General features: G+C 41.6%; 1 protein-coding gene across 2 annotated transcripts; it reads left to right on the top strand.

Annotated features, from left to right (window-relative positions):
* The first annotated feature begins 340 nt into the window (after positions 1–340).
* On the top strand, positions 341–27,177 carry psme4a (proteasome activator subunit 4a). Of its 2 annotated transcripts, XM_041947585.1 has the most exons (48): positions 341–985; positions 2,477–2,617; positions 2,887–3,003; positions 4,298–4,354; positions 5,850–5,894; positions 7,043–7,192; positions 9,849–9,912; positions 10,003–10,077; positions 10,489–10,611; positions 10,707–10,799; positions 12,448–12,713; positions 12,863–13,049; positions 13,160–13,249; positions 13,349–13,413; positions 13,952–14,102; positions 14,228–14,326; positions 14,420–14,489; positions 14,611–14,678; positions 14,797–15,012; positions 15,942–16,099; positions 16,236–16,331; positions 16,769–16,824; positions 16,941–16,997; positions 17,143–17,198; positions 17,562–17,660; positions 17,836–17,898; positions 17,979–18,074; positions 18,273–18,404; positions 18,536–18,745; positions 19,850–19,986; positions 20,208–20,261; positions 20,361–20,490; positions 20,602–20,683; positions 20,813–20,966; positions 21,116–21,185; positions 21,296–21,421; positions 21,514–21,666; positions 21,878–21,982; positions 22,090–22,181; positions 22,264–22,395; positions 22,514–22,722; positions 22,877–22,962; positions 23,106–23,234; positions 23,772–23,927; positions 25,366–25,528; positions 25,625–25,758; positions 25,873–26,013; positions 26,112–27,177. In XM_041947585.1, exons 1-47 carry the CDS (start codon positions 789–791, stop codon positions 26,005–26,007), a joined length of 5,544 nt encoding a protein of 1,847 aa, XP_041803519.1. In that variant the 5' UTR covers positions 341–788; the 3' UTR covers positions 26,008–26,013; positions 26,112–27,177. The 2 variants fall into 2 exon arrangements, with proteins under 2 accessions (XP_041803519.1, XP_041803520.1); XM_041947586.1 differs by lacking the exon at positions 4,298–4,354.
* Positions 27,178–27,214: the final 37 nt, after the last annotated feature.

Raw genomic sequence — 27,214 nt, 5'->3', positions numbered from 1 at the left:
AGATAGCAACGGTTAGTCTGTCACTGATAATTTATTTGCCAGACTATGTCCGATAAAATACCTTTTCAAGATAATATTTTTTTCTTGAGTTTTTGGCCTAAACGAACAGCAAATTAACTCCAGTAGAAAATACATCCGATGACACGATCTCTTAAGTGGATTTCAAATTATCCTGTTCGAGTGGCTAAAGGATAAGCTCTTATAAAAAGCATGAATGGAGAGGGCGATGCTGGGAAGTGTAGTTCTCCCTGAAGCTAGCGGATATGACGAATGTGTTGTGTAGGTTGTAGCTGGGTGTCGTCTGCAGTCTGCTTTGCCGTAGTTGGATGAATCAGTCGACGTTGACAGTCCTTGGGATATGACTGTGCTTTTGTAGTAGAAAGCTAACTTTAGCTAGACGGTTAGCTGGTTGTCAGGTTTTTAGGATTACGTTAGCCGAAAGAGAGGAATCCGAGTGCCAACGCGTTCTCTGGACGAACTCGTGTTTTTCGTTAGCCTTAATATTTTTATACGATGACACCGATAATGTGAACGTTAATGTTTTCCGGCAAAGGAATCTAACTGAACTTAGGCTAGATGGCTAGCTACCGTGTCATCAACTTGTGAATCTCTTAACTTAGTCACTGTGCGGGCCATAACAACCTTGCGATTAATCAGAGAGGGTAGCTAGCTGGGGAATTGCTATCCGTTGTATTAGCCAGGTAGCATAACAACGTGCACCGGGAACCCGAAGTTCAGAAAGAATCAAATTTGCTAGCTTATTGAAGCTAGCCAGGTGGAACTGTAATATGAAAAAGGCACAGTCTGACATATTGGGATTTGTTCCTCAAAAAGATATTGTATACAACAAACTTCTACCGTACGCGGACAGGCTAGATGATGAATCAAATGATATTTTGAGTAAAATCAAAGGAAACTTGAGCCGAGCTGTTCAGCTCAGAGAGATATGGCCCGGTGTGCTGTTTTGGACAAGGAAACTTTCCACGTAAGTAACACTAATCTTTGGTATCCTAACCTAACATTAACAGTTGATGCTCACTTCGTCATGTTTTTCAATCTTGAGCCTCTTAAGTAACTAAACTTCTACGCATTATTATTACGTATTATGCAACGTTTCTGTATCTCCGTTATTTATTTGGCAGCAGGGCAACACTGAAGATACACCGTTAGGAAAGCTAACAATTTGTTCTAGTTGCAACTGTACACACGTTATGATCAGAAACTCTCTACCGTTAGCTTATCTTTTGAAAGTCTGTATTGCTTAATAGCCTGACATGTTTTTTATGGGCGATTAAATGTTAGCTAACCTAGATGTTTATGCCGAGGAACTACAAACAGTCTAGTGTATCTGATTAGGGACGCTCTGGGTTTCATAATCGGCGCAATAGAGTCAGATTCACAACTTGACCCAGCCAGTGCAGCACAAGAGTAGGTCATTGTCATTGCTGTTCTGCTTGAAATTTTCACTTTGACTTTTTCTTTTTGAAACAGCGAGTCAGATGATAACTTACCAAATACGTCAAAGTAAAAATACCAAATCTTGATTTTATGGTGGCATGAGTTTCCTGTGAAGGGTTTCGTTTTTGTTTGTAGAGATGGTTACATTTGTTTGAACTGGTTTTAGTTGTGCTGCAAGTTTACTGCCAAACACATAAGTTAAGTTATACCTAGTATTTAAAACTTGACTACATCCAGTATATTGCAGCATTATATTTTACCCCCTTTGCATTTACCTGTCAGGTATTTGGTAATGAATCACACAGCGGCAACAGACACACTGACAGTGTGTCTGTTGCCGCTGTGTGATTCATTACCATGACTAGTAGCATGACTAGAGCCACAACCATAATTTGACTAGTTCTCAACTATTTTTCAACAAAAAGAAGTGCACATTCTCTGATTCCAGCCTCTTAAATGGAAATATTGTATGGTTTTTCTTAACTCCTCTAAGACAGTAAACTGAATATCTTTGGAATATCGATCAAGCAAGAAAATAATCAACAGAATAATTGACCATGAAAATAATTGTTAGTTGCAGCCATAAATACTGTATGACTGTGGATTACTAAGAGTGCTGTTTCATTTTGTTGTACTTGGTTGCTGGGCTGCTTTTAATCCGTTTCAGTCCCGAATGCTGGCGCATTGCTCTGTCCAAGAGTGAGTCACTGCCGGCTCAGAGAGATGGAAAGTTTACTGTGGGGCTGACCCAGATTCTGTTCACTGGTATTTTGGCATTTTAACAGCGATACAGACACTTTGTAGTGGTCAATTTCAAATGTCTCAACAAAGCTTATTGAGCCGTGGTTGTGTTATTTAAAAGTTGGATGCCTGAGTTTGTTATAATAATCCTCCCTTTTTTTACGCAAGAGAGGACATAAGCACCTTACGTTTGTGTTCATGATGCTCACAGGGTTACTGACCACTCATACATATTGAAATTGGAGCAAGTATCTCTCAAACTGTACTTGTTTTTTAGGTACATGAGGCTGTATGGGCGGAAGTTCAGCAAAGAAGACCATGTGCTGTTCATCAAGTTGCTCTATGAGCTAGTGACGATCCCCAAACTGGAGATCAGCATGATGCAGGGCCTTGCTCGGCTTCTTATCAACCTCCTCAAGTAAGAATGGGCTCTAGGTGTTATACTGAAGGACTTGTCCACCTGTTAAGAACTGATTTATTTCACACTTTAAATGCCACAGTAAAATATCATGTTGAGCAGTTTTTGTTTTCTCCAAGGGATAAATTAGAGGTGCTAACAATGTTTCTATCTCACTATTTGATCATAAATTGTGTGATCTTGGGGCTTTTTTCAGTAGGACGAGGCTATGATGAGCTAGGATCTGTGTGTTTATTCTTATCTCTCTGTATGTCTGATTCATCTTATAGGAAAAGAGAACTACTGTCAAGGGAGGACCTTGAGTTGAGATGGAGACCACTGTATGAGCTGCATGACAGGATCCTTTTCTCCAAGACTGAGCATCTGGGCCTCAATTGGTTTCCCAAGTATGCCTCTGTTCTTTACTGTACTGCTGTTATTGCTTTTATTGGTATTGTTTATTTTCTAAAAGCATGCTTAATTATAGAAATTTAGGAAATGCCACTGAGATACACAATGAGGAGGGCACACTCACTACATTTACATTTCACGTAGGTGGTTGTGTGGTACATCAGATAATGTTTAGTAGCCACAGTTGGCAATGAAAGTGTTTTCATTTTTCATAATGTTAAAGGTAATTAATGAAGAAAAATACTGTTGAAAACAGAACAAACATTTTGGCAGGTCTGTACTGTCCCACAGAGAAAACAGGTGTCACATATCAAACGACAGAATTCCTTTTCCTGGAAAAAACTAATGGTGATATGAGTAAGACTAAAGTCACCAAAAATGAAATGTCATAGTGGGTAAACAGTATTTAATCTTGGACCTGATCAAAAACAGGGATTACGGCCTTGTTGGCCTTGCACTGTGTTTCCTAATTCCTGCATTTCCTTTTTGTCCAGATTGCTTTTAGAGTATCGTATAAAGGCCCTTTCATTTGGACTGGGTTAGCTGCCTTTTCATCCTAATTATAAGTTTGCCAAATCTTTTAATTTAAGGAATCCATCACCGATGACATAAAACATTCCATTGAATAGCAACTATAATAATGCCCGAGTGTTAAAATATAAGGTTGTCCAATGTTCACTTTTTTAACTTTATGCTCTGAAAACTTTACTTAAATGCGAACAGAATATTTTAGTCATCATAGATTTATTTATATTCCAGGGGGGAATTATTATATATATTTCCACAAACTCATTTTGTTATAACTTAGTTTACTCTTCAAATTGCATTTGTGTAATTGGACCAGTTGTTGGAGAACAAAAGGAAGTTGTTTTTTTTTCTTTTACACCACATACCCTTCATAGCTGTACTTTTGACAAGGAGCAAGGACCTTTACACTTACCACAGTTATGGAGAGGAGTTTAAATGTTGGTATACCCTGTGCAACACCCTTAGAAAGTCCCCATGAAGTTCTTAGCAAGCAGTGCGAGATGCTCTTTTATGGTGCTATGGCAACATTGTTTGTCACATGAATGCCTTGCTAGCACATCACTTTATGTTATCGAAGCAAGCTGCTTTGGCTGATTGCCAGCTCACCTCAATCAAAACTATACTAATGCACACAGAACATTGTACTCTGAGCACATGATAAATTGTATAAATTGATGCATAGTATGTTCATATTTTTGAGTGATTGGCACTTTGTCGTGTGCTGAATGTGTTCTTTATGCCTTTGTCTCCTTTCACATTCAGTTCTCCACGGCCTCGTTCATCCTCTAAACTCATAATGATAAAATTGGTTCAGAGGTGGTAAGGACAATACTTCTCTTTGTGTTTTACTTTGAATTCATCTTTTGAGGCACTTGTTTTTTTTTCCATTTTTTATTATTTTGAATACATTGCATGTGAAAACAAAAACTGGACACCCCATATGCAGCTTGTGACAGAAGAAAAATCAAGATTTAATCAATGTTAACATTTCACTCATATTGGAGACTGTCGCACTGCAGCTAAAAGGTTTTTTGTTTTTTTTTAACCCTTCTCCTGTCCCCATATCAACTATTAGAGAGTGACAATAGGCTGTGTAGTTTCTTTGATATATAAATATATATATTGGTTGGTTGTGGTTCCCAGTATTTAATCAATGGTGGAGTATGTGACAGCAATATAGTAACAAAATGATGCTGACCATATTTGGAAGTAATATTTTATATACATTCTCAACAATTATCTATGTTTTGGCCCATGTTCAGGGGAGTTTTTGGTGTTGAGTATCCCTCCTCGCAGCTTGCTTTAAAAGTTAGCCACACCTTCACTACTACTCAGCATTTTCAAGAGTCACAGAGGAGCTCAAGCACTTGTCACGTTTCCTCCCCTCCTGGAATGTGTTGGGGTGAACGTGAGGGTTCACTTGAACTCAGATGTAAAGGTCATGTAGTGTCGTTTGGGGTTCCCTATCCCTGAGTGCCTCAGCTCTTTGTAAAGGGACACTCAGTTTGCCTAGTTCTCGTTGTTGTTGGATTTGCAGTGCATGAGTTTGACCCTGCTCTGTGGCCTGTGTGTTGTGGACTTACGGTGCTAAGCTCTGGCCTAGGAATATGCAATTAGATTGTCAGAGTATTAAATGTGGAATATGTCAGCTACAAAAAGGCTTGAATGATGTGGAGCTAAATAACCAGTTGCTGAGTGGGATTGGCAGGGCATTTCCAACAAGGCATGGCTTGAGCTTGCATGCGAGCAGATAGGTGGGATTGTGGGTGGGGAGCTCAAAAGCTGTGGTTATATCGGTCCCAAGCTTTCAACACTGTTATGTGACCACAGCCCTGTGTTTCCAGTCTATATGTGAAGATAATCATGTCAGGAGTGTGCGATGTGTAAGATGTTGTATTCTTAGTTGCAAATCCCAAGCCTCCTCTAACAAACTTTCAAAGCAGATTGAATGATTGAATTCAAAGTGACAAGTTGTGAACAAACAGTTAGTGGAGCTATAAACATAGAAATGTGGATATTGGCATGAGGCCAGCCAGGGAGGCCAACCACCATTGGCCACAATTACAGTGTTTAATTTCATTGAATTTAATAAAAGTTATTGATGCGTTATTACACTTTCCTCACTACACACCAGCCCTTTAAGGTTTTCGCCCTCACTTTACACCAGTCAGGCGTGTGAAGAAGTTTCTGTGTGCATGCAATCAAAGTCAAGTTGCATTGGTGTGAAGACTGTGTAACTCTAACATCAGTGTTTCAATGTTTTTTATGTTTTTTAATATGCTTTGACATTCTGTTTCGGTTTTGTTTATTACAGCTCTGTGGAAAGTGTGCTGAAAACACTTGTGAAAAGCTGCAGACCGTAAGTACAATTGCTTTATCATTTATATGTCTTTGTCTGACAATGTAAACTCCTAGGGGGCTTTAATAAGATACTGGGGATTTCTTTCTAATATTTCATTAATTGTATCAATAATTATTTTAATGACCTGACCAAAGATTAAATAATACAGAGAGGGATATATAGAAAATTAATATTATGTTGGTAATATTTTGGATGCTGTAGTGGGTGACATAGTAAATGCTTATTAGGCTTCACTAAATTGCTTTATCATGTCACTGCTTTGCTTTCACCAGGAGGTCCCCGATCGTGTTCATGCTAGTTGTACGCGTGCAGATATCTTAGGCAAGCACAGGGACTTGTCCCTCAGTTTGCACTTAGGGAGATAATCCTATTATCTCATCTAATTCTGTCTTGTGTGAGAGTTTCCTGTTTCTGTGTGAGGGGAGAATGATTTGTGGTCAGCTGCTGAGACACTGTGGATCAGCACTGAGGCAGAGGGAAGTGCCCTTGGTTGGAAGTAACAATTTTTTCAAGGCCTCCAGTGGATTTGGAATCTCTGAGGAGGCAAGGCGACCTGAAATAACCTGCGGGGTTTACACAAGCACTTAATGAACCATGAAAATCCCCCTGTGGGGCTGTGAGCCCAGTGGAACCACAGGATTTACCCTAACAGCTGAAATGTGCCAGGTGTATGAGTTGTAATCTCCCATTTGTGGAACATTGCGCTCCAACATTGAAATTTTAGTTGCTGCTGGTTCATGTGTATTTGAGTCTCCTTTCTGTAATGTGAACATAACACAGCCATTCTGAATAGAATAGTAACTAAATGATTCCTATATGCTGTTGCTTTGCAGCTATCAAACACAGTCTTGCATATTGAAATGAATGTACTTTAGGGTTTTCTTGAAGTCTGACCATTAAGTGTGGTCGTCAGTCTTCGCACCTTCTGAGTGTTCAGGTGTGTTAGGATTTGATCTGTAAGGGACCTAAGAGGCTTGTCCATGTTTGTGGAGCTCTTTAAGCTGCTCTGCTGGTTGAGATGCCTCAAATGTCTATATATACCCATTCAAAAGCTGTTGAATGATATCCCTAACATTCTTGTCATCACATGTCACTGGCTTACTTCACCCAAAGAAATCTAATTATTATTGTCTCTGTTCATACAGATACTTTTCAGAGTCTGCTACTCAGGAGATGCTGGATGAGTGGAGGCCACTCCTCTGTCCCTTTGATGTCACCATGCAAAGAGCAATCAGCTACTTTGAGCTCTTCCTACCCACAACTCTGCCTCCAGAGCTGCACCACAAGGGGTTCAAGTAAGAAACTTCTTATCCTCTCCTACGTACGGTTGTGATCCAAGATATTGCTCCAGTCTGAGAGCAGTGGACCAAGTTAGCCGTGAGATCTGGTAAAGAATAGCTTGCCTTCTGAGGAGAACAGATGAATGACGAGTGCCCCTGTGTGAGCCATATACAGTAAAAAGGCAGAGGGATCCAGCACAGACGTCACGACTGTAAGCCACGCAGTGCTGGCAAAATATAATAAGTGACTCTGAATATGTGAGTGGGTGTATCCCATAGTGACACACTGAAGTGCTATAAAAGAGAACAAGACCCAGTTCCAGTTTTTTTTATGTTTTCCCAACCAATAAGATTAAAAAACATGCATTGATTCCTGTTATTGATTCCCAGTATTTTTACTAGTGGAGTAGTGTTCTATACAGGCAGGGTATCCGTTACTATGTCACCACCCACCTACCTAATGCCTGAACAGTATTGCCAGGTGCTGACCAGATGCATCCCTTCATGGGGAACAAAGCAAGTGATCGCTCCAAGATTTTTCTGGGATCATGAAAGTGGCTTCAGAGTACAGTTCAGATCTCAACTCAGCAGAGCTCATTTGGGATGAGCAGCCATTAGCAGCAGGGATGCTGGGCCAACACTGTGTAATGCTTTGGAGTTAGCATGGACATGAATTTCTGTGCAGATGTTTTTAGCATCTTGCATGCCTTGAAAAATGTTGGTGTTTCTGGAGGAAAGGAGAGTATGTGCTTGAGTATATCTTTGTTTTATGGGCCCATAGTTTCCTGATGATTTCCATAAAGAACTACGTGATATGCATATCGGGGAAATAGAAGTTTCCTTCAAAGAACTGCTTCATTTCAACCTCAAAGCAACTACAAGGATCTTTTCATTTTGTATTTATTTTGGTGGCCCCTGTGGTGTGAACACTACCGCCTTGTGTCATAAAGATCTTGATCTGGCCTAGTGGGAGCATTTGTTTTCATTAGTTTTCCTTTCTTAAACACAGTTGTTTGCAGGATGCATAGTGATTATATAATCTGTTTGTGGCTGTCTAAGATTAATGTCACTAACATGACAATGGTGAAACAAAGTAAACTTTATTTTAGTATCGTTCATACACCTGGGTTACATGTAAGCCTACAGCGAACAGGTTTCTTGGTAATTGTAATTTTGTTGAGAAAGCTAATGTTCATCAACATTCCCCATATTACGTACCTGCCTATGAGGAAGAGGACCAATTCAGGATTAGTCAGAATCCATTCAAATCCCACAATTCTTTCCATGCCGTGCTTTATCACTGTCCGTTTTTATGTCTCCACGCTGGTGATGGCTGTGGCTTCAGACATTATGTTTTCGGGTTGTTCGTCCGGACGGACAGATGGATGTACAGCAGGGGTACCTTCCTCCATCTGGCTGTCCCCTTAGTGAATGCGATATCTCAGGAATGCCTTGAGGGAATTTCATTACATCTGGCACAAACGTCCACTTGAAATTAAGGGTGAACTGTGTAGATTTTGGTGGTGAAAGTTAACTGATGTGATCTCACAAAACACAATTTTGACCATAACTCAAAAATCCTTATGCTAATTATGATAAAATTTCACACAAATGTCTCGTAGGTTAAAATGTGATGAAATTTTACATCCAAAAGGTCAAAGGTCAACTTTACAGTGACATCATAATGTTCTGAAAAAACACTAGTCTTGGGTGTCCACCCTGAAGCTGTGCTGATTATGTAGAGCTTCTGTGCTGCCAGGTTAAAGATGTGTGTGAAGCACCTACACTTTACAATTTGTAGCTTCTTTGCAACAACATCCATATCTGAATCATTGCAGTCCACCACAAACTCATTGGTTTTACTGATAGTGAGCTTCAGGTGATTGTTGTCGCAGCATGTGATGAAGCTCTCCATCAGTCCTCTGTACTCCTCTGCTAATATAGTCTCCTAGTGAAGACAACATGTTTCTCACTGGAAATTATTCACTGGAATCATGTAGTTTAATATAATGATAACTTCTGTTTCCCCCAAAAAAACATTTAATACCTTTTATTGAGTCTTCTCTAGATATATGAGTCTGGAGAGACATGGATACAGACTGCAACTAAATAGAAACAGGCACTTTTCTTGCTGATGTATTACTTATGTATCTCGTATAGAGGCAGGAATCAATGCAGACTGTTTCATAATCATTTCAAAACTCAACTAAGTAAACATTAATGTCTCATTCATTTGTTTTAGGAAACTTGATTTTCCATGTTCAGTTGGATGCCAGCCCATAAACACATTTCACATTTTAGCATCTTATCTGCTGTGCACTGAATAAAAATCTCTAAACCTGCTCAAACTATCAGTTAATTGTAATGAATCAATTGTGAGTTTACCTGTTATAATCAACACCAAATTACAATAAATCATCACAGTTATGGACCCATAAAATAAAGTGCTACCCTAACTGGTTTTACGCAGGTGTACCTATTAAATAAGTCAGTGAGGAGTGTAAATGAGAAGAAACGCACTCATAAAGGAACTGAGTTTTCCAGCCCCAGTCTTCCCCACCCTTAACCCTGCTTTTATTGAAATTTCCCTCGGCAACATTCTGTTAAATATCACATGTATTCACTTAGTGGGATTTTCTTCTGCCATCGTAACCATTTGTTTATGTGACAGGTTGTGGTTTGACGAGTTGATCACCTTATGGATGTCTGTGCAGAACCTTCCAAGCTGGGAAGTGGTGAGTAGCCTAATTTGTTTAAAAATGTCGAAATGTGGAAAAGTCAGTATTTCTGTGTGTAGTGTAACATGTTGTCTTACATCCTTCTAGCATCTGGTCAATCTCTTTGCTCGCTTGGCCAATGACAACATAGGCTACATTGACTGGGACCCTTACATCCCGAAGGTTTGTTGCCTTTTTTCTTTTTCACCTCCACTTCACAATGTAGTGCTCATTTGTTTCGAGATTTGTGGAACATTTGTGGAGCTCTCAAGTGATCATCCTTTCTGGTACTGGCTCATGGTGTGTGTTTCATGGCCGCCGCTGCTTGTCAGAGAAACAAACTATCAAGTTTCCTTGTTGATCTTGCTCTTGGTGGGGAAGTGACTTGCATCATGCTTGCATTTCAGCTGAGTGACTGTTTTGATCCATGCTTTTTGAAAACACCAACATGTGTTACTGATAAACATAAACATACACCCTTGACCTGGTAAGCCCAATTAAATGTAGTGGGCTTTTGATCAACAAATAAGTCCACATTAAAGTAATCATGACATGGAGTATTCCACCATAATTGATCTGTTTTTCACATTTCAGATTTTCACAAGAATTTTGAGGAGTTTGAATCTGCCTGTGGGGACCAGTCAGATGATGGTACCACGATATGTCACCAATGCCTACGACATCAGCCATGTTGTGCTTTGGGTCTCATCCCTCCTGGTTAGTTCATTCTTCAGAACATATGTGTTTGGTAAATAATTGCAGGTGCAATTAGTATAAGAATTATTGTCATGGTGACCATATGTTGATTTCAGGGAGGACCCAGCAAGCAAGCTCAAGCACAGCTCAGTGGCCTTTTCAACAGCATTGGATCCTTCTTCCACCCATCAAACCATGGCCGCTGGTTGGTGAGTCACTTTGTACTTCTTTTGGATGATTATGGAATAAAAGAAACCACAAAGAATGTGGATTTTTTTATTAGGCCATCTATTAGAAATTCAGTATTCAGGAACAGTAGTTCAGTATAATTGCCAGCTCAGCATCAACAACTTTTTTAATGACCCAGTAGAGTTAATAGGTCAGACGTCTACTTTTGTGGAGCATATAGATGGTACAAAAATAGTTTAATGTCTGTATTATTTCTACATACATTTAGATATCGAATTTAAACTTTGAAAGAAAAAAATATCCTAAATATTATTTATTGTGTGTAAGAGTTTAATACTACAAAACTCAGCCCCTCAGCTTCATCAGAACTGTATAGGTGTGGTTATATTAGGTTTGCTTTACAGTGGCGGCAACATAACCTAACAACTCCAAAGGGTCGTCACCCTTTGATTCAAATATAGCTCAACTTTTCAATTGAGGCCAGGCCACATCAAAAACTAATAAGTACGAATAAATACAGAAATCTCCTAATAACCAGTCGTGACAGAGAACCTTATGTTCATGTAGGACCCCATCACTCATAGTGAAAGGGTTATTAAAAAAAAGATTTTCAGGGCCTTTTAAATTACATTCTGTACTATTACCAATATTGGAAGATAAAAATATTGATTTCATCAACACACAGCGTGGGAATATGTTAAACCATTTGCACTTTACATTTGAAGTTATGCTGTGAAATAGTTAGTTGACTCGATGTCTTACTGAGTATGCGCGAGAAGCGTGAGATTTATTATAAACAACTAAAGTCATGGCAGTTTGCGTTCGCACCAGTGAGTTTAGATCCATCACTCATACAGCTTGTTCCGGCATTAATTCCTGCATAATGTTAACACAGCCCTCCTCGGCACACAGCAGCAGCATTTACAATGACACACCGAGTGCAGTCACTCGTCATCAGTTTTCTAGGAGGCTTCCTGAATCGTGTCAGCCGTCAGGGTTCACGTCAGTACTGACTTCAGAAATGACGAGAGGACATGTGAGTGAGACGCTTGCAATGCCATTAAAGGTCACTGGGCACCGGCACGCATGCCTTTCTGTTTTGAGGATGCCCCTGTACTAGATTTGAAGCACCACAGGCAGCAACGTGTCCTCATACACAAACCTTTATTTTTGGCACGAGGGGGATAAGTTTGTGTGTATTCTAGGCTGTTGCTTGGATACACGTGAGATATTCAACCGCTTGGCTGTAGTTTCATTGCACGTAAACAGTGTTTAGCAATCAGCTAAGACTAAAAAGTAATACTGGAGTAAGGTGATATATCATGGGGTGCACAAGCACGCTCATCTCTTTTCAGAGCCTCAGCCTTGGCACTCAGTGGAGGACAAGTGAAAATTATTGACTCACAGTGTAACAAAAATAGTTTTTTGTCTCATGAAATCTCATTCATGAAATCCAAGTGACTGAACTTAACAAAGCTGTGTTCACAGTGTAGTGGTTTGTGTGTGTGTGGTTTGTGTGTGTATGTGCGTGATGTCATGTATGTCTCTAGATGCTCCAGACACCCTCTTCCTCTCCATTTGTCCAGGCCACATGGAGGCACATGGTCCACCTGTGTGTGTCCTCTTTTTCATGTATCTGTCTTTCTGTCCCCCTGTCCTCATGTCCAGATGAAGCTGATGAAGCTGCTCCAACGTCTCCCGGCCAGCGTGGTGCGTCGGCTGCACCGGGAGCGCTACAGGAAGCCTACTTGGCTAACACCAATACCAGACAGTCACAAGCTCACGGAGGAGGACATCACAGACTTCGTGGAGAGCATGATGCAGCCGGTTCTGCTGGCCATGTTCAGTAAGACGGGCAGTCTTGATGCAGCCCAGGCCCTGCAAAATCTTGCTCTAATGAGGCCTGAATTGGTCATTCCCCCTGTGCTGGAGAAGTAAGTTTGCACTGAGCTAAAGAATTTCATAGACACAAGTTCTGCTTCTCCCAAATATGCAACGGATTTGCTCGTTTTCTGCTTTAGATAAAAGAGGCCACATTTTGAAATGAACACAAAGGGCTTATTGTTCTCTGTCTCTACCGTAGAACATACCCCGCTCTGGAGACTCTAACAGAGCCCCACCAGCTGACAGCCACTCTGAGCTGCATGATTGGTGTGGCACGGAGCCTAGTGTCAGGTGGGCAGCGCTTTCCTGAGGGGCCCACTCACATGCTACCCCTGCTCATGAGGGCTCTGCCCGGCGTCGACCCAAATGACTTCAGCAAGTGCATGGTGCGCTCCAGCGTTATTCACCTCTATCTGTTTACTGCACTCTTGCTATATTTTTTGTGTTTCTGGTAAACTTCCTAAATCTGACATAAACACCATTGCTGTCCCTACAGATCACATTCCAATTCATTGCTACGTTTGTGACTCTTGTGCCTTTGGTGGACTGTTCGTCTGCCCTACATGAAAGAACAGACTTGACAGAGGTGAATCACTATTATCTTTCCTCCCCTTGTCGTAATTAAGTGCAAGGTGTTCAATGATCCTTGTATATAGCTTTTTCCTAACTTTCATACGACTTTTAGGTGGAGAGAGAGATGTGCTCAGCCTCAGCTGAGTTTGAAGACTTTGTGCTTCAGTTCATGGACAGGTATGTGTGGAGTTTTCTGCATCAAAAAAAATCATCAGCACAAGTTGCAGCTGATTTAAACCTTTCTTATCAAAAATTCATTGACTAGAAAATATTTACATTGTATTTTGTTAATGTGAACATCCATATTTTCACAATTTTTAGTTATGATTTATGGTTTAGGGGATTGACACTGCTCTTTTGTTCAAGAATAAGTAAATACAGCAAAAGTACTGCTCTGTAAGACTAGTTTATTTGAGTACACATGGATATGGCTCGAGGAGAAACCAAACACTTCATTTTTCACCTCAAGTTTCACACCTATCGCAGGAACAAATTCATTTAGTGACTGTCAGGATGTGTTTTAAAATTATTTATTGGTCTGTTCAGGTAAGTGATGATTGATGGATGTAAACAAATATTACAATATTTACATATTTCATAGCATTTTGTAGCATACTTGGATCAAGTCTCATTACTAACAATATTTTTTCTGATCAGTATTTGAGTGAAATAATATCTGAACATTTTAACATAAGGGTTTTTTTTATCTACACAGATGCTTTGCCCTGATAGACAGCAGCACTCTGGAACAAACACGGGAGGAAACAGAAACAGAGAAGATGACTCATTTGGAGAGTCTGGTAGAGCTCGGCCTGTCTTCCACCTTTAGCACCATCCTCACACAGTGCTCCTTGGATATCTTCAAGGTTAAGACTTCACACACACGAGTCTCATTTCACATTTTTCATTCTCTCATTTGTGTGTGTGTACAGTATATGTAGTAGCTATGTACACATGTGCACGTGACACACGTGTCACCTTGTTTTAACAGGTGGCTCTGGAAAAAGTGTTCAACTTTGCGACCACCAACATCTTTGAGACACGAGTATCTGGGAGAATGGTGGCTGACATGTGCAGAGCTGCTGCAAAAGTGAGTCTTGTCTATTCAAACTCTTTATGTGGACCCAAAGCATCAACCTCTTGTAGCTTTATCAATTCACCATTGCTGTGCTTCTGTTTTCAGTGTCACCCCGCAGAGTCACTCAAGGTGTTTGTGCCACACTGCTGTAATGCCATAAACCAAATCGCTGTCAGTAAGTGTTAACCACACAGGGACAAGTATTTCCATGAGAGAAGGTTTCCAAATGCATGACACATGTTTTCTTCCATAAGCCTTTGTCATTTGCCTGACATACACTTTTCTCTTTTGAACAGACGAGGAAGTGTTAAATGAAGAGGAGCTTGACAAAGAGTTGCTGTGGAATCTCCAGCTGCTGTCTGAGGTGATTTAGACCACTTATGACTAACTAACGTAACCCCTGTGTGCCCATATTTACCAACACCTCTCATTTTAAAACTGTACTTCACTATACCTTCCCCTCTTTGCCATGTGCCCCTCAGGTGACTCGGGTAGATGGCGACAAGGTCCTGCCCTATCGTTCAGACCTGGTCCAGATTTTGCAATTGACGCTGCACCTCAAATGTAAGCAGGGCTACACTCTAGCTTGCAATCTGCTGCACCACATCCTGCGCTCCTCAGCCCTCATCTACCCCACAGAGTACTGCAGTGTGCCAGGAGGCTTCCACCAACCAATCAGTGACTACTTACCCATCAAGGTACTAGTATTGATTGGTTGTACATTTTAGAATCATAATCAGTAAATGAGGATGACCTTTTTTTAAGTAGCAAACAACAGTCTTGCTTCAGTTATGTGTTCCAGGTAAGTACTCGTATCATCTGCCCAAACTAGTGAGATTGACATTGAGTGACATTGATCCTTAAACCAGGTATACAACTGTCTGTGGTGCTTACGGTGACCTGGTTTGATTAATTGCTCCTCTCTTTAGGCTGTTAGTCAGAGAAGACAGCCTTTACTTTGATCCAATTAAGTATCTTCCTTGGTAGAGACATGGATAGTAGATCACTTGGCTGGATTACTGTATCCTATAAAACAGGACACAAGAGATGTCTCACTTGTAGTTGCTACAGTTGCCAGCACTTGTGCAGGCCTGCAGGAATTTGTTATGTGGTGCATCAGTCTTTTAAGTGGTCTTTGATTAATTCCACATGCATACATCGATTTCTTTTTAATGCAGCGATATGCCTTGTACCTTTTACTCTGGACACTAAAGGCTCAAATAGTAGTTTCAGTTGAGATGTAGTTTGGTAAATCATGATTTGATTCATCAAACTGTTAGCCAAAGCTGTATTAGAATGAGTGAACAAAAATAAAAATGGCCCTCTCTAACTGGTGGGAATGCCCGGGGTTTTCTTTTTCTCATATTAAAAATTTGCACTGAATATATGAGTTGTGCCATGAAAAACAAATGGGTTCACTTTTATCAAGTAGTGTTAATGTAGACTGATATTTCTTAAACTAAGTCAAGTGAGTTTTATTTATAGAGTAACAATATACAACATCCTGTATCCTTAAACCCTTGATTTGGAGAGAAACTCCCTTAAACAACCCCTTTAGTATGTTTTTGCACAGAAGAGCAATATAGACTAAGCAATAATTTTTGCTCATTGTGTTTATCCCATGTAGGACTGGGGTCGACCGGGGGACCTGTGGAATTTGGATATCCGGTGGCATGTGCCCAGCGTTGAGGAGACCTCCTTTGCGTTTTATTTACTGGACCTGATCCTCCAGCCTGAACTTCAGCGCCTTCAGAGATTTGCACAGGGAGAACAGGACATGAGCAGGTGAGGAGGAACAAGTCTGAGTGTTCACATGTGAAATAACACTCTGGTTTCTGCTGAAGCCACCAGCTGTTGGGCTCTAATGTTTGTGTGTGTCTCTGTGTGTATATATGATAAATGCTGATTTTGTGTTTTTCAGAGATGATGTTCTACAGAGCCTGACCATTGTTCAGCACTGCCTCCTAGGAGCTGGTGGTCTGATGCCTCCACTGAAAGGAGAGCCTATCCCTGAGCTGTGAGTAGTTGCATTCACACACGAAAAATCTGTCCTGACCAAGACAAGAGAAGAGACACTGCTGGATAAAAAATGTCTCCTTTAGGAATATGGGTCTTGGATGTGTGTATGTGAGTTCTTTGTAAGGGAGGAACCAAGGAGCGTTTTGATTTCACATTTGATAAGAAAGTAGTAGAAGTAGAAGTAAGTGAATCAACCAGTGATAGCTCTTATTCCATTGAAATACATGGATGGAAGTCTACTGGATTTGCACATTTGGATACTGAAATCAAAGAGAAATCCCAATTAAATGTATGAGTTACTCTTAGACTTATACTAGTTAAATTGAAATCTTACTGATAAAGACTGCATGAGGGATGTACATTTTTATTTGTACTACATTTGTTTTGAGACAAATTTCAAATGTTAAGTGGCTTTGAACCTGCTTTTCCCCTCAGGGTCCGTAGCATGGTGAATCTAGATGAGACCACCCTCTATACAGGAATGGAGTATGGTGCGTGCATCACTTCTTAAGAACTGTTGGATGATAAAAGTTTTGCTCATGATAGATGCACATTATCAGGTTTGTTGGAGTATAATCTGACACTGTAATATCATCTCTACCTGCAGATGAATCCAGAGAGAACTACAGAGATGCTGTCTGTGGCGTGATGAGACAGCTGCTGCGTAAGTGTTCACTCGCTTGTAATCTATCTTTATTCTACAACCGCATCCCTAAACAAGTTGTAGTCACTCTCAGTTCAACAGGCAAACTCACAATACAGTGGAGGTCTGTGTCCTGCCATCTGAGTTCTTTTACCTCTTCTTGTAGATTACATCCTGGAGCACTCTGAAGATGACACCAAGTCTCTGTTCTCCATCATCAAGGTGAGCAGCCAGTAACACAATAGCTTGTAAACATTTAAGTCTTAACACTAATTTTTTTTTAATAATATGCTAATATTAGGGATCAGACTATATTTGACTCATGTCTACAAAACCGTTGTATACCCTATCCTTCACACAAACCACACACACACACAATAATTTTTGAAAAGCTACACTGGAGTGGTGTGTGTGGTTATGTGCTGGGTGGGACTTTGCACAGACATAAGCTATTGCTGATTTTATTTTAGTCACGTTTGTCGTCTTGAATCGCACTCTTCAAATCCACACAGGCTGTTGCTGTAGCTGATGTATTGATCCTATCGTCCAACATTAATCAATATTTTTGTCTGTGATACCTCCCAGATTATCAGCGACCTGTTGCACTTCAAAGGTTCTCACAAACATGAGTTTGACTCGCGCTGGAAGAGCTTCAACCTTGTGAAGAAATCAATGGAAAACAGAGTAAGAAATCTCACATTTTATTGCACTTTGGTTACTTTTGTGCAATCATTGCCCTGAGAAGACATCATGCACTCTCTCCCTCAAAGCCTGCATTAAATGCATTTGTGATGCTGACATGTGATGCTAATGTTTAAAACGGACCATATAACCGTATAACGCCTTGTCGTATTTGCAGCTTCATGGAAGAAAGCAGCACATCAGAGCTCTGCTGATAGACAGAGTCATGCTCCAGCATGAGGTACGTTGTTAATAGAGAAATTGCTGTTTTTTGTATCATTGTATTTTACCATTTATAACTTTGAATCTTTATTTCATCAGCTGCGAAAGCTGACAGTGGAAGGATGTCAGTACAGGAGCATTCACCAGGAGCTGATGAGAGATCTGTTGAGGCTCTCCACAAGCGCCTACAGTCAAGTGAGTTCCACAGGACACTCCACGACAATGCATTATGTACATCTAATTAAGGCATTTATTATCTTCCGGTTTTGTTTTTGCCATACAATCACAGACAAGCCATTACATGTCCTAAATCCAAAAAGACATTTTACTCATGTGCTTAGTACACCTGAAGTAAAATAATGCCACAAACTGAGACTTTTTATTACCTTCCAGGTTCGCAGCAGAGCTCAAAATGTTTTGTTCACTGCACTGGGAACCTACAATTTCTGCTGCAGAGATCTAATCCCCCACGTCCTGGAGCTCCTCAACCCGGACAACAGCAGTGTCACACAGCAGCAGTTCAAAGTATGACTGTCCTCTCTGGCATGGCTGTGTCGTGCTCTTCACTTTGAGCTCACAGAAACTAAATGAAGTTTTCACATTTTCAAGAATTCAAAATTCCTATTTTCTCATTAACATTCTCTGTACATCTCCAGGGTGCCTTGTACTGTCTTCTGGGGAATCACAGCGGAGTGTGCCTGGCCAATTTGCATGACTGGGAGTGCATCGCTCTGACATGGCCCGCCATTGTACGCTCTGGCCTCAGCTCAGCCATGTCTCTGGAGAAGCCCTCCATTGTGCGGCTCTTCGATGACCTCGCAGACAAAATCCATCGCCAATATGAGACCATTGGCATCGACTTCTCCGTAAGAAAACCACCAAGAACCCTTTCACAAAAACATCCATAGAATCAGAGACAATGTGATATCTGCCTGCTGAAAAAGTAGAAGCTCAAAATCGGTTTGCTCTGAGTGACTGCATTGTTAATTTAAACACAAGATACTTGTGCTCAAAAAGAGGATTCATTCTCAGTGAAGAACCTTGGAGCTCTAATCTGCCTCTATACCTGCCAAAGAGCAGTGATTCCTAACACGTCTCTGGGGGTCATCAGGTGGAAACCTCCCTTCAACAGTGTTTCGCCTACTTAGTCCCACTACACCTCCAGGAGGTTAGGCAGTGAACTCCGGCGTCCCAGAGTCACCCCCCCTAGTGCCAGTTCACACTGCTCCTACACAATCCAAACAGCACCGCCACGTTCAACTGACCCAGAGATGCTCCAGGTAGTGGCCAGTACCGATGCTACCATTTAACTATTGCTAATGCTAATGCTAACCGCTAGGAAGAACAGAAGAAGACAATACAGTTCCGATGCTACCATTTAGCTAATGTTACGTGCTAACCGCTACCTGCTAAGAGGAACAGAAGAAGACAATAAAGCTAGATTCACCTATACTGTTAATGTTAATTGCTAGCTACCAATACTAACTGCTAAGATACTATCATACTCTCACCGCTTTAGCTATTGTTAGCTGCTACAATGCTACCACAGGCCTAGATGCCACATGTAACTGCCGATTGCCACACTACCATCATCTACCACTGCCTCTCACCAACTGCACCAAGAAAAAGCGGGGTGGGAATACAAACCCTAAAAAATAAAAAATAATCTATGTAGATTAAAGACCATTATCCTATAATTTCCATTGTATTTTATAGACTCAAATAAACTGAGTCAAAAACCAATTAAAAACACAAAATAATGTAATGAAAATATGTTTTTATCCTCTGACTCTCAGCCTGAACCTGCACTCCAACATAGCTATGCGAGAAAAGGCATTATTTTATCAGTCCCCCCTTACACCCCTGTCTGCTCTCAGTTTCTCAGAATTTAAGAGATGACTTCATGTTCCCTTCCCTCTTACATATTTGAACATATTGTTTCTGATGTTTTATTTTTTTCACCCTGTTAGATCCCTGGTGAGTGCTGTGCTGTGGCCAAACAACTTATGATTACTGGCAATCCTTTTCCTGAGGATCCTGTTCCTTCTGAGGAAGAAGCAGCAGAGGGTCTGAAGAGGCAGGAGCTTAAGAACTCCGAGTCTGTGGAGTAAGTTCACGCCAGCAGCAAGACAAAAGAATCATCACCATGCCAAAGACCTTGAAGTGGCTTAACGTGGGGTCCCCACTTCACGTCATGGTGTTTTGTCGTCAGAGAATAAAATATTCACACATAACCAAACTGTAGAGATGGCGTGTTTACTCTGCATACGACCTTAATGTGAGCAAGATAGGTTGTGCAAATACTAACAATGTTCTATGTTTTTGTAGGAAATACAAACAGCTCATCGGTGATCTGCTGGACTGCATCAACAACAGGAACATGTAGGCTAATTTACATGGATTGTTATTAATATACTTAATCATATTCTGTTTCTGTGTATTTATTACTGTGTGAAACACCTGCTTTGTTTAACATCCCAGGCCTTGGAAGTTTGAACACATTTCAATTGGCTTCCTGTCATTGCTGCTGAGAGATGACCACCAACTCCCACCACCCGCCATCACGTTCTTCGTCAAGAGCCTCAACCATGACTCCCTCTATGTCCGCAAGGTGTGGCATACACTCATGTAGTGGTTCTACTGTGATCCTCAAACAGTATATAGATGCATTCCTGTGTTCTCTGTCTACATTTTGCTTGAAATGTCTTATTTTGTCCATTAGGTGGCGATATCAGCCGTGGCAGGGATAATGAAACAAATAAAGAGACCACACAAGAAAGTACCCGTCTGCCCCTCTGAGCTCTGTAAGCATCATGTGATTTTGTTTGTCTGGTGTATCTTGTGTGTGGAAGTGACAGCTTTTGCATCTTGTTTTCATTCCAGTTATAGTTTCTAAAGCTCATCTCAAAACTCCTCACGTTATCTTTTGGTAGGTGGAGCGAAGGAGCTAAGTGATATGATAGCAGGGGACCGGCAAGACAACCAGTGGCTCCAGTATAACAGCAGCAGCCTGCCGCGCACACAGCAGGACTGGGATGGTTGTGTGTTTGTAGAGAAGACTCACTGGGGATACTACTGCTGGCCAAGGTTCTCATTTTAGAATGCCTGTTCTGTCTTATTTTGTTTACTGGACTGTCTTTCTCTGTCTTGGTATGTTTGTCTGTTTCTTTCGATATCTGTCTGACAACATCTTTCGCCTTGTTTTTATTTACCATCGTCTCACTTTTGTTTTCCAGGAAACTGTTGATGTATGCACCACTGGAGGAGCAGCCCAAACAGAACCTGGCCAGAGAGGAAATGACAGAGGTTTGTGTACAGTCATACACACACTCACAAGAAAAATATAACACAGACAGTAATGTGAAATAATGCTGACTGCAGCTATTAAAATTCATTTTGCATTTGCATTTTAACAGCGGGAGCAGATCATCTTTGACCATTTCTCAGACCCGGTGTTCATCAACCAGTTCATCGAGTTTCTCTCTCTCGAGGACCGTAAGGGCAAGGACAAGTTCAGCCCTCGCAGGTTCTGTTTGTTCAAGGTGAGTGTCCCTGAGAGCACTGTTTAAATGCAGAAACCGACTTAAGTCAGCCAGTAAAGACATTAATCTGATCCCTTCTCCTGCCCTGCCAGGGATTGTTCCGCAACTTCAGCGATGCCTTTCTCCCTCTGCTGCGGCCGCACATGGAGCGCCTGGTGGCCGACTCCCATGAGAGCAAGCAGCGATGTGTTGCAGAGATCATTTCTGGACTGATCAGAGGCTGCAAGCACTGGAGCTACTCAAAGGTACATATTTGACACACTCACACAGTAATGTGGCTGGATGTTCCTCGTTCTTGGGGTCAATCTCTTGGCAATACCACTCTTGGAAAAGTCACATGAATTTGATAAAATAGTACAATAGTACGTATAATTTAATCTTGTCCTGGCATCTGAAGGTGCTTTCCAGACCTCACAATGCCAACAAACCAATATATACACTTGTGCTCTTTTCCAGGTTGACAGCCTTTGGGAGCTGTTGTGTCCACTGCTCCGTACTGCCCTGTCCAACATCACAATAGAAACATATGCAGACTGGGGTACCTGCATTGCCACAGCCTGTGTAAGCTTTTGCTCGTTTGTATCCATCATGTCTTTATGCTTCCATCTGTTCAACTCGTGTCGCTCATCCTTCCCTCTGTATGACTCTGTTGCGTCTGTCTCGTACAGGAGAGCAGGGACCCACGCAAGCTTCACTGGCTGTTTGAGATGTTAATGGAGTCTCCAGTCAACGGAGAGGGGGGCTCCTTTGTCGATGCCTGGTGAGTAGAAAGGTTGCTGCCTGAAGCGGAAGTTGCCGTGACTGACAAACTGTGATGATTGTGCTTCTTTTTCTCTTTGCAGTCGTCTCTATGTGCTGCAGGGAGGCCTCGCTCAGCAGGAGTGGCGCGTTCCAGAGCTCCTCCACAGGTTGCTACAATACCTGGAGCCCAAACTCACGCAGGTGTACAAGAATGTACGGGAACGAATCGGCAGGTGAGGGCCTTTTCACACCTCCAGTGTACATGAATGTGCTGTTCATCATTCTAAAGGTTTTTAAACTCTTTCTGTATTTTTTTTCTGTCTCATCCTCCCTGATTTGATGTCCTTCCAGTGTGCTCACATACATCTTCATGATTGATGTCAACTTGCCATACACCCAGCCGACCACCTCCCCGCGCATCTCCGACTTCACAGAGCGAATTCTGTTGCAGCTGAAGCCTCTAACCGAGGGTGATGAGGAGATCCAGAACCATGTGATTGAGGAGAATGAGGTGGGAGAGCAGGATGAGAGGACGCAAGCCATCAAGCTACTCAAAACAGGTGGGTCGAGCGTCTGTCATCTGTGCTCAGCTGTCACAGTGAATGCTTACTGCAGGAATGGAGTTAATTTTAAGTTGAATTCCATTTTTGAAGGAATTGAAACAAAGGATCATTTTTTTGAACATAAAAAAATCCTGTCTTCATACGTCTGCAGTGCTGAAGTGGCTGATTGCAAGTGCTGGCCGCTCCTTCTCCACTGCTGTCCCAGAACAACTACGGTTGCTTCCCCTACTCTTCAAGGTGAAACACTCATTCATTCAAAGCCTTGATCTGCTGGCTTCATCACTTCCGACTTTGATTTTTTTTCTCGTAATGTGCACACCATAATAGGAGTGACAATGACGCCTGGCTTCCCGTTAACCTCTCTCTGTCCTCTGTTCCAGATTGCTCCCGTGGAGAATGATGACAGCTACGATGAACTGAAGAGAGATGCAAAGACCTGCCTGTCTCTGATGTCTCAGGGACTCCTCTACACAGAGCAGATCCCCATGGTTCTCAGTGCCCTGCAGGAGGTGAGTTATCTGCCAGCTGTGGCTGTTATTCCACTTTTCACCTGCATCACACATGATTGGGCTTTTCACAGACCCTCCCACTTTATAACTCATAATATTGACAAGCAGAAGGATGAAAGGTTCAAGGGGAATGACAACTGGGTGAGAGTTTTGAGTCTGCCCTGCTGAATATTCATTTTTATATTAATCTGTGACATTATATATATTGTCAGTACAGTAGTGTGTAAATTCACCTGAAACTGTCTTGTGGATTCTCTGGGGATTTTCACAACTGGTTGTATTAATATAACAAATTTAATTTCACATGAAAATAAAAAGAAATAACACATGCAAGGATGGACTGCTTGGATTTGTTTGTGCTCAGAAATTCTGATTTTCAGTAGCTGTGTACAGTTTTTCAAAGTGGGTACAACTCTCCAAAAAAGGGAACTGCATTAATAAAAGCCTAATCATCCAGGGCATGGTCTCTTCCTCTTGTGGAACAAATGCTCAGAGTATGTTACTGATGTGGGATGGGTTTGTTGTTGCGCGTTGCAGATTGCTGGCAGCAGCTCCTGGCACGCTCGCTACACGGTGCTCACATACCTCCAGATTATGGTTTTTTACAACCTGTTCACCTTCATGAGTGACCAGAAAGCGGTGAATGACGTGCGGGCACTGGTCATACGACTGCTGGAGGATGAGCAGCTGGAGGTAAAAACAACCATTCACTCACAGCTGTTCGACATGAAAGCCATTCAGAATGTAAAGATGCTGTCAGTCTGGCACAACTGTCACTGGAAGACGGTTGAACGATGAACAAACATATGGCAATCTGATTACATAATAATCGCCGAGCTATTGTCCAATACATGATTGTTTATGCTAGCTGGCACTGTCGCTGTCTTTTCAGCTTCACTGAAGTGATTCAGCACTCTCTCCTCCTGGCTCTCCACTCTCTTCCCCCCTCTGGTCCTCTAGCTGTTGCTATGGAAACCACAGGCTGCAGTAATCTGTTGCTATGGAGATAACGTCCAGATTGAAGGAGGATGAGAGGGAGAGGGATGGAGTAGAGACAAAGGAGAAGTGGGGGATGGATTGAAGTAGCCATTTTTATTTGGCCTTTCAAACTGACCTCAGCCTGATTTATAGGCCTTGGCTGGGTGATACTTTCATCGCTCTCATTTATTCTGAATCACCTATTTTGATAAATACATATGTTCACAGAATTTGACTGGTGCCAAGATATATTTTATGCTACGTATCCTATGTTACACATAAGATACCCTCCTTTTTAAGAGCAAAAGCTGTTTATAGAAAACTGAAAAATGTGTAACTTGAAATAATGCACCTCAGAGGAAGGCTGTAACCACTTTGCCCTGGTGGTGGTCCTATTTAAGTAACCTTTCCTCAGGAGAACACTGCTCAAAGATCTGCATATTACCCATTTAAAAGTTTACCTTTCTTGCTGAGAATAGAGACATGAAATGTGCAACAGACCATTTTAGCTCACATTATAGAGAAGCACCCCCCCGACACACACACATACACACACATCCACCCCTGATCCCCAGCTGGCTGCTGTTTCCATCCAGCTGGCCAGTGTACACACTAGTGGAGCACCCTGCCTAATGACATTGTTGCTGTGGTGTGTCTTATGCATTGAAGCAAGAGGTTGTCAGTAAGGTGCCGTAAGGGCAGTAAAAAGATCAGACAGAGGTGCCAGCTAAATTATGCCATGATGAACTATAGAACACCTGTGTTTGGGAAACATTTTGAGGCTGAGAAATACTATGATCAAAGAAGGCAGATACAGTCTACATGTTTGACCTAATGCTAAATGCACTGTCACATTTAAGTAGTAATAAAATATAGTAAATCAGCCAAAATAAATCTATTAAATCTATTTATACACAAGCTTCATGTTTTCAACACACCACACAGCAAAGAAGGGCACCTCACTGCTGTAATTCCTCATTCCTGTCAGGACATTGTGTTCATCACTGGCAGCAATTTCCAGAATAATCATCTTTTAAATCCATGTACTCAATTGGACCATTATAGTGTGTGTTGAAATTAATACTGCACAGTGGTGACACAATGCACTTTGAATTTCAGCTTCCCGTCCCCTCATTCTGCCTTTGTTTTCCAGGTAAGAGAAATGGCCGCCACTACACTCAGTGGCTTCCTTCAGTGCAATTTCCTGTCCATGGACGCCCCTATGCAGGCACATTTTGAGGCTCTCTGCAAGACTTGCTTGCCAAAGAAGAGGAAGAGGGAGCTCGGCTCCATAGTGGACACTATACCCTCTGCTGGTAAGGAAATATAGTGAACTACTCGAGAATATGCGATGACATGTTCAGTACGTTGTTCTCTGTCATTTGAATGGAATCCTTCTTGTGTTTTTGTAGACCTGGTGCGGCGCCATGCTGGTGTTCTCGGCTTGAGCGCTTGCATTCTCTCCAGCCCATATGATGTGCCCACCTGGATGCCCCAGCTGTTGATGGACCTGAGTGCTCACCTCAATGACACACAACCCATTGAAGTATGTGCAATTGTCTAATAATCACCTTATATTGCTTCTGTGGGATTATTTTTCAGGTGCCCGGCTCTTCAACAGAACCTGTGCAATGTAACCACAAATTGTTTTTGATTCCAGATGACTGTGAAGAAAACCCTGTCAAACTTCCGACGGACTCACCATGACAACTGGCAGCAACATAAGCAGCAGTTCACAGATGACCAGCTGCTGGTCCTGACTGACTTACTGGTCTCCCCCTGTTACTATGCCTAAAACCTGGTAAAGCATTTTAACACTGTTCTCGACACATGAATGTCACTGAATGCGCTTACAAGCCCACATTTTTACAGTTTTGTTTGCTTGTGTTTACATTTCAGTCTGGGGTGAGCCCAGATTTACAGACACCAGCCTGCGTTGGGGAGGAGGCTCCAGTTCTGGACAGATGAAAGACACAGCTTCACCCTGGAAGAAGAGTGGCACACAAAGCAACTGAATTGTGGCACACGGAAGGATTGAAAAGTTGTGTATTTATGTATTTAGCTCATTTACATTTCTACTATACTTAATATTTAAGGATCAATCATAGCAGGGATGAATGACCTGCAGTTTGTAACATTATTGTACAGTTTTTTCCCCCCCTTCTTTTTTTGGTTTGTTTGAGTGCATGTGCACGGGTGTATGTGTGTGCGTGCGTTTATGGGATGCCTGAAGACATCTGCCAGTGTCCCACACATTTCTCAGGGTTTCTATCCCAAGTATCAACTCTGAGCCAACACGTTGTCCAGTGTAGGACACTTGACTATCTTACAATGGTGAAGTGTCTGTTCCAAGCCACAGAGAATTGACTATTTAACAATGGTCTCTTTAGGTTAGACTTACACCTGCAACACACAGTGTTTGTGTGGCTCTTTGCTCTATATATGATTATATGCATCAACTATGTGTATGTCATGGTACAGCAAATATGCACAAACATATTTATTTATTTATTTGACTTTTTTGAAGTGCTGAGTTTTAATTTTTTTCATAGAAAGTATGTCTGATGTTAAGTAGAGGACTGAGCTTTTAGCAATGGAGCCTGTTCTCATCTCCTGTCGCAGAGAAAGGGAGAGGACGAGCTTCCCCGCTGCTGTGCTGTGTGACTTGCTGTGAGGACCTGAGCCCAGTTTGATTAGTGTTTCATGTGTCATGGTGCAAGAGAAAACAACCAAACCGCCTGTCCATAACTGTGACCTCTCCTCTTAAAGTTACATTTCCCTTTTTCTAAAAACCCAGTGGTTTGAATCAATGACTTTGGTTTGGTGTATGTTTTCCCCTGATGACTTGAAATCGGTGTAAGCATTGAAGCATTTAGTACCTCACTTATGTATAGTGTAGTGCCAAAACTGCAGTGATTTTTTTTTTAGATTTACTGTTTGCTTATTGACTGAGATGACAATAAATTGTTTGTAACAAAACCTGCACTTGCTGTTTTGTTTTG

Source organism: Chelmon rostratus, chromosome 11 (assembly GCF_017976325.1).
Source record: "Chelmon rostratus isolate fCheRos1 chromosome 11, fCheRos1.pri, whole genome shotgun sequence".
NCBI classification, from domain to species: Eukaryota; Metazoa; Chordata; class Actinopteri; order Chaetodontiformes; family Chaetodontidae; genus Chelmon; species Chelmon rostratus.
Note: the sequence above shows the minus strand (reverse complement) of the source record. Positions and strands in the feature narration are given on the sequence as shown.